This window comes from Theobroma umbraticum, unplaced genomic scaffold (assembly GCF_002168275.2).
Source record: "Theobroma umbraticum cultivar Fairchild unplaced genomic scaffold, ASM216827v3 scaffold_20.0, whole genome shotgun sequence".
Classification (NCBI taxonomy): Eukaryota; Viridiplantae; Streptophyta; class Magnoliopsida; order Malvales; family Malvaceae; genus Theobroma; species Theobroma umbraticum.
In genome coordinates, this window is record NW_018397266.1 from 6,519,788 (window position 1) to 6,526,901 (window position 7,114).

Here is a 7,114-nt window from a genome sequence, read left to right on the forward strand (position 1 = left end):
ATTAGAGAGCGCAAGATCTAGTGCTCTCTTGATCAGGTGCTCCCTTGGGAGTCCCGGGGGGAGCCTCAAATCGAGCTCCCTAATAGAGCACCGGTGCTCCCCTAGGGAACCCAATGCTCCCTTTGGAACCCTTGATCAGGTTCCCCAAATCGATGTTCTCTTTTCTTGACGGTGCTTCTTATTTTTTATTATTTCTGTTAATGATATTTATAACTTTTAGGATGAAACATTTATTTTAAAAATTAATAAATTTATGTGTAATTTTGATTAAAATTTAAAATAATCAAAATATTTATTCAAATAGAAAACATTAATGGGGTTTGGTTGGTCGGTCGTGACCATTTCATGTCTTGAAGAGGACATCTTCAGATATTATTTTATCAAGAAATAATTTTGAACAGGTAAAGAGAAATGCTATTAAAATGGGAGTGATTAGTGTGAGCGCGAGGTTTAAGTTGGAAATTTCGAGTGCAGAGTACACCGATTCTGGGCACCAGGCCACCAACCCAACTTGCTACAAATAAACAAGAAAAGGTTCAAGTTTTATTTGCCCAAGACCTCGTTTGCCAAGTAATTAAAAGTTCCCAACTTCCAAAAAGAAATATAATTCTCTACTTGCTGAACTATAACACGAAACCGCAGCAAAAGTTACCGAATAAATAATAGGTTACACAGTGTCCGTCAGAGGGCATGTAAATCTAGGCTAAAATCTGATGGCCTGGCTTGTATCGGAGCAAAGGAGACACAGGTAAAGCTAAGTTAATCAAAGTCAGAAAGATGTGATATTTAACTGCACGTGTGGGTCTAGGGCAGGTAAAAAACAAGTCTTTGGTTAGTGAATATTGAGATTAAAATAAGTGATTATTGGGAGATGGGGACGTTGGGAAAGTAGGTGTATTTTATTTCTAATTTTCTGAATTGTATTTTGCATAGGATACTCGTAGTTGAGGTAGAAGCCAGAACTGCTGCAGTAGCATTAGTACTAGTACTAAAATGGGGAGGTGATCGATGAGGATGATGGTGGAAATCAGAGGAGACTACTGACTTTAATAATACCTTCCGACAGTCGGAGATGGAACGAGAGAAAGAGACATTGGAATGGTGTGGGGCACGTGGCCAGTAGTTGAGAGAGTGGGGCCTCTTTAAGCTCTTTTGTTTATCCTACCACACAAGACAATCTAAGCGCAAAGATTTTAGATCCTGTGGACAAAGTAGTGATATTGTGAGGATTTTCCAGCTCGCCCGTGAAACTGGCGCGTTTCCTGCTGCCTGCTCTTCTTCACAGCTTGCACATGAGCTCACAGTAGTAATTTTCTTTAACATAATAATATCAAAATATGAAGAAAGAAAGCCACTGTCAAATAAATACTCCCACCTTTTTCCTGCAATGGTATCCATTTTCGCTTGAAAATGTAAAAATGGATTTCAACATTGAAACTACTTTTTTTTTTTTGAATTTTTAAAAAGATTCTCTATCCTTTTCTCTTTTCCGATCATATAATCATGGCCACCATTACCACCTCCTCCGCCATTCTTTATAAGCTCACGTACCATGTACTGAAAGTCACGCTCTCTTACCCACATTCTACGGTCTCGTTTTATTCTCTTGTCATTCGTCATTTATTTCCCCAAGGAATTTTATGACTTTCCAAACCGACCATGCCGAAGCAAATAGTTATGTACAACAAAAGGACTTCATGACAGACAAATACTTTTGTCAAGGAATCAGCACCGTCACAACCATTTCTTGTTCTACTTGCAGGCCAAAGCCTAGTTGGTGCCTACATAAAAGGGCAATTGGGTTGAGATCATCGCCGATGTAATGGGGAAAGGTGGATTGTTGTCTGACTCTACATCCACAAAGCATATCAATCATCACCAGATGATATCCTCTGCTGTGTGGTCCAATGCGGGTGGTTTAGGAGGTCATCATCCCCATGACACCAACAACCGCCACCCCCAAAGTTAGAAAGGTTGCCCAAGCAAGGGGCCCAACACATTGCGGCCTAAGTTTTCGATGTAATGAACCTGAATATACTTACCTTTGTACCCATAAAACGTGAGCATAAAAAGCATTTCAAGGAAAGAATATTCATATTGCAGAGGACAGCAGTATGCGATCAATCATAGGAATGCAAAACCGTTGGCTCAATCAAAATACAACCATTCTGCCCATAACTAGGGAAGAATCAAGTATTCTATACAAATTGAAGCCATTTCAGACAAAGTCATCAATAGAGAGAACCTGAAGATACTTACCTTTTGTACTGTTAAATGTGAGCATAAAATGCTCTTTCGCATTTCAAGAAAAGAATATTCATACATCGCAGAGCACAACAGCAACCTACTCAATCATAGGAAATGTAAAACGGTTGGCTCAATCAAAATACTACAATTCTGCCCGTAAACCAGGGAAGAATCAAGTATTCTATACAAATAGAAGTGCAAAATCAAATTGGTAGCTGGGAAGAGATGGCCACCTTCCCTCGGTCCTTTATTGTTCTTCTTTCTTCCGAAAGATTGATGGTTGGGTAAGGAGTCAAAAAGAAGTGATGGGGTCAAAATACTCCACAGAAGTCTCAATTTATGGAAGTGTAGCTCTAACCTCTTTCCTGTCTGCTCCAAACGACTGCAGTTGAAAAATCATGATATCCCATCAGTATCAATTGGGATGAAAAAAAACAATAGCTGTTTTTCTAACTGAATGTGTCAGCATCCAATCACTTGAGCAAAATATAAATCTATACTCCATACCAAATGATGTACCAAAATAAAGAATACACACGCATAATGTTGCATTGGGCTTCTGGTGTATCATTGGGCCAGGTCAATGGTTATCACCTTTATGCACAGGCACAAGAACTTGGAAGTGCCACATAAAATAATGCCTTATCCAAGCAATGAAGGTATTTAAGTCATAGGTCCAACCCATGTGATCAATAACTTTATTATCAGCAGCTAGGATCATCACGATAGATAGATTTGGTAACTTAAGCATAAAAACCCGAAATTGGATAGTGTATGTTAATTATGCAATGCTTTAGCTAAAGGGACCATCATAATACTTTTCAAATTGACATAGAAGCCGGCTAACTTTCTATGGTAATAGGTTGTGCATTTTTGATAAAGAACTTGACAAGAATAGGCTAACAAATAGATCAATTTGGATTAACTAACTCTTCAGCAGAACTCTATATTTTAAGGATACTGTTCTTATCTCACTGGAGGGCTAAAGTTAAGCTTTAGTATTAAGCAACATTACTCAAAAAATAAAAAAGAAAAGCATTCATTATATGAAATTCATAGTTTACATAAGAGGCCTAAATAAGGAGCATTAGCAAAGATAGTGACGGGCAAACAATTAATACTTATCTAAAGCAAATAATTCTTACCTCCGCACCCAAACCTTTCACAAAGACATTTGTAAAGAGTTCAGAAGGTTCGGGCATTGGGCTTTCCTGGAATTAAAAAAAAAGGGAAAAGAATCAGTGCTAAAAACCATTCAGTGTCAACAAACAACTAGACAAAACTTCAAAAAAATAATAATAAAGAAAGAAAAACACATTCAAATAGACTTCAGTAAAATCATTTAAATTGAGAAATACAAAAATCAAAATAAGACAGCAAAAGACTTATTACCTTTGCTTGAGCAATTGCATCATCTACCTCTTTTCTCACTTCCTTCTCAATGTCCTGAAATCAGGTAAAAAAGGCACACTCAATATTTTGATATTTTTATTACCACAAACAAGTACCTAACTACATTTCACTGCTAATAGATTCATATATGAACTCAACCAACATACCTTTAACTCTTTCTCAGTAGCTAAATCATGAGACAATACCAGCTTCCTTATTCTTTCAACTGGATCACGCTCCTAGGAACATAACATCTAGGATGTTAGCTTTGTATTAACTTGATTAATATACAACATGAAATATCTAACGCTAAACAAATGAGTCCTTGGGAAAGTAAAGCTAATTTAGTATCAACCTGTCTCACACCACTAATCTCATCACGTGTTCGATAGGTGCTACCAGGATCAGACATGGAGTGACCATGGTACCTGTAGGTGTCCATTTCAAGAATCTGCATACAGGCATCAAGAATCAAAATAAATCTATTATGCAATAAAAGATAGAAAAATAGCATGAGACTTCACAAACGAAGTAGCAGCAAAAGAATAAACATATCTCCCATCACATACTCAGATAAATGCATAGTACAATCATCCTGTTGATAAGAATGCAATTATCTTAACTTAGTGATAACTTATAAGCCCGTCGAAATTGGTAATAATATATTCTTAGGCAGCAGGCCAGAATATAGTATTTCAAGACTTTAATTATAGCATCTTCTTGCTTTGAAATTAAAAAATACTAGTATTAAAAAAATATATATCAGAAACAAAGACTTATAACCCAAAAGCAGGTACTGATGCCACATTAATTACACATTAGAGAGCCATAGAATAATTTCCCATAGCAAGCATTTACTATACTTTTCCCATTAGCAAATGTATGCCATACATCTTGAAGGTTAATGCAATTATCCATAAGCCCCAACTGATTTTAGGATAACTACTACTTTTGCTTCATATATGGTGTTGAACGTGGCTGGTAATCAGCCCCCATAAGTCAAGCTCCCAACCCCATCATTTTTAAATGCTTGGATGCATTGTAGTTGGCTGAAAATTTTCAGTTTCCAAGAGTCAAAAGTCTGATCCCCATCACACTCAATGATTCAAAAATTTTGATAGTTTGTCTCCCCCAAATTTCCTTCACTATCTTTGCTTGTTTTTTCTTCCTTTTGCCTAAAGGCAATTCGGGAATGTAGAGGAGATTTTGGGAATGGGTAGAAAGGTTTTTGAAATATAAAAGAGAAGTTTGGTTGTGCCTCAAGAAAGAGAGGCAAGAGAAACAAGCGGAGTTTTCAAAGCAAGTGTAGTAGCTCTCAAGTGGTGGAGGGGGTAGGTGAGTGTAGTGAGTTTTGGCTATCAAACCTCATTGTAATCTTCATCTTGTTCTGGTTATGGTAATATTTCCTGAAATTCTACCAGCGGACTTAGTTTTAAAATCGAACCACATAAGTCCTTGTGTTTGTGCTAATTATTATTTTCGCAGATCATTTCTTGATAAATGTTTGATTTATTATTTTGATGAATTTATTTACTCATATTGACTTGTTTGGGCCAATTGTTTACATCAAATTGATATCTAAGCTACTGTTTCAACTGTCTTTCTTGCAGAGTGGCTTGTGCTCTTGATATTTTAGTTGCTTGCATTGTTGATTAAATTGTTGATATGGTTACCAATGTGTCTTTGGCCTAATATGAGGTTGAAAAGATAATATTCAATCTATGACGCATCAAGAGAACAGTTTCCTTCACCATCCTAGCTTGTTCTTTCTTTCGTTTTGCCTAAAAGGGCAATACGAGAATGTAGGGGGATTTTGGGAATAGGTAGAAAAGTGTTGAAATATAAAAATGAAGTTTGGTTGTGTCTTGAGAAAGAGAGGCAAAAGAAAAGGGAAAAAAAAAAAGAGGAGTTTGAGAGCAAGTGTAGTAGCTCTCAAGTGGTTGTGGGGGAAGCTGTGTAGTGAGTTTTAGGTATCAAGACTCTTTTTAATCTTCCTCATTTCTATTATAATGGAATTTCTCATAGCTTTTACCTATGGACATAATTTTGAAACCGAACCACATAAATCCTTTTGCATATTTTTTTGTACAAGGCATTGGGTGGCAGAGATAAATTGTTAGACATGCTTTTGGAAGATGAATTGGAAAAGGTACATATTGCCACCTTGCTTAGTCTTGGAGATGAGGTATAACAAGGTATAGAAGATGAGACTACTGTGCCAGGTTTGTGGCTGCGATTAAAGAGCAATTGTATGACAAACATTGACAAACTGGCTCTTCCCCAAACAGTGGCTCTATACTCTCAAAATAGAGGAAGGTAGACATATATCCCACCACCTTGATGCATTTACTTCTATTATTAAGGATCTCAATAATATAAATATTAAAATTGATGACAAGGACCAAACTTGGAGTATTTTACGTTCTTTGTCACCTTCATATGAGAATTTTGTTGGTATTTTGCTTTATGATCATAATGGCATTCTCCAGGAGGTGAACAATGCCTTGGGTTCCACTGGGTTGAAAAAGAAAGTACGGCACATGAGAACAATCAGGGTGTAGATTTAGTTAAACGAAGGAGATCCAAGTCAAAAGGTGGTAATTCAAGACATATGATTGTTTGAAGAGAAGGAAAACAGTTGATTAATAGGTGCACACAAAAAATGGTGCAAATGTGGTTAATGCATAGACTCAAATAATGTCAACACTATTATGGTAGTATCAAACATACATGTTAATTATAGATATATTTTCAATACGATTGCCACATATCATGGTAACATGTCCAAAGTAATAAATTGATTTCCTTGAGTGCTTTGAACAAGAAAGGATTTCCTTAGATACTATGAGTATCAACAAATTCTCAGATGGACATGGAAAAGAACACAAAACAATCAAAAAAGCTTAATCCTCATCATCAATTTAAATATCAATATTGTTGAGATCCATAACAATAGAAACTAAAGCAAATATATTTGGATGCTTGGATACAGGTGTATATTTCTCCATTTTGAGGGTGTAAAGTAAAGGTGTTTATGAAATTAACTACCTGCCCAAGCTGTAAGCCAGCCCATTCCATTAACATTCGGGCCATAGTCGGATGAATTATTTTGAAGTTAAGCCCAACCTAGCTCAACTTGATAATAATTATTTATTACCGTTATATAAACTAGGATGGTGCTCGTAGCTACACTATGGAAAAGATCACTGGAAATATAGATTATGTTGGAGTGGACTTTAATTTGGTACCTTTAAAAGAGTTTGTAGAGAAAGCTATATTGTATTAGTCAATTGCATGAATGTATGGTTTTTACTGATAAAGAAAAAGATAAACTGATATTAATTAAAAATAATTATTTGCTCTGGTTTCAATTACTTGAAACCTGCACCTACATATATGATCATAAAACAATATTTATTCAAAGAAGACAATAATCCTATCAAATATTGTTAGATGTATAATAAAATATTAAGAA

General features: G+C 35.9%; 1 protein-coding gene across 1 annotated transcript in view; it reads right to left on the reverse strand.

Moving 5' to 3' along the window:
* Positions 1-2,260: 2,260 nt before the first annotated feature.
* LOC110423646 (pyruvate dehydrogenase complex E1 alpha subunit) overlaps positions 2,261-7,114 on the reverse strand; it is a 10,444-nt gene continuing 5,590 nt past the window's right edge. Inside the window, exons 4-8 of the mRNA XM_021437933.2 lie at positions 3,995-4,090; positions 3,807-3,878; positions 3,640-3,693; positions 3,393-3,458; positions 2,261-2,629 (exon numbers count right to left, since the gene is read on the reverse strand). Of these exons, the coding sequence (XP_021293608.1) occupies positions 2,585-2,629; positions 3,393-3,458; positions 3,640-3,693; positions 3,807-3,878; positions 3,995-4,090 (333 nt within the window). The 3' untranslated portion in view covers positions 2,261-2,584. The remainder of the gene's footprint in view (positions 2,630-3,392; positions 3,459-3,639; positions 3,694-3,806; positions 3,879-3,994; positions 4,091-7,114) is intronic.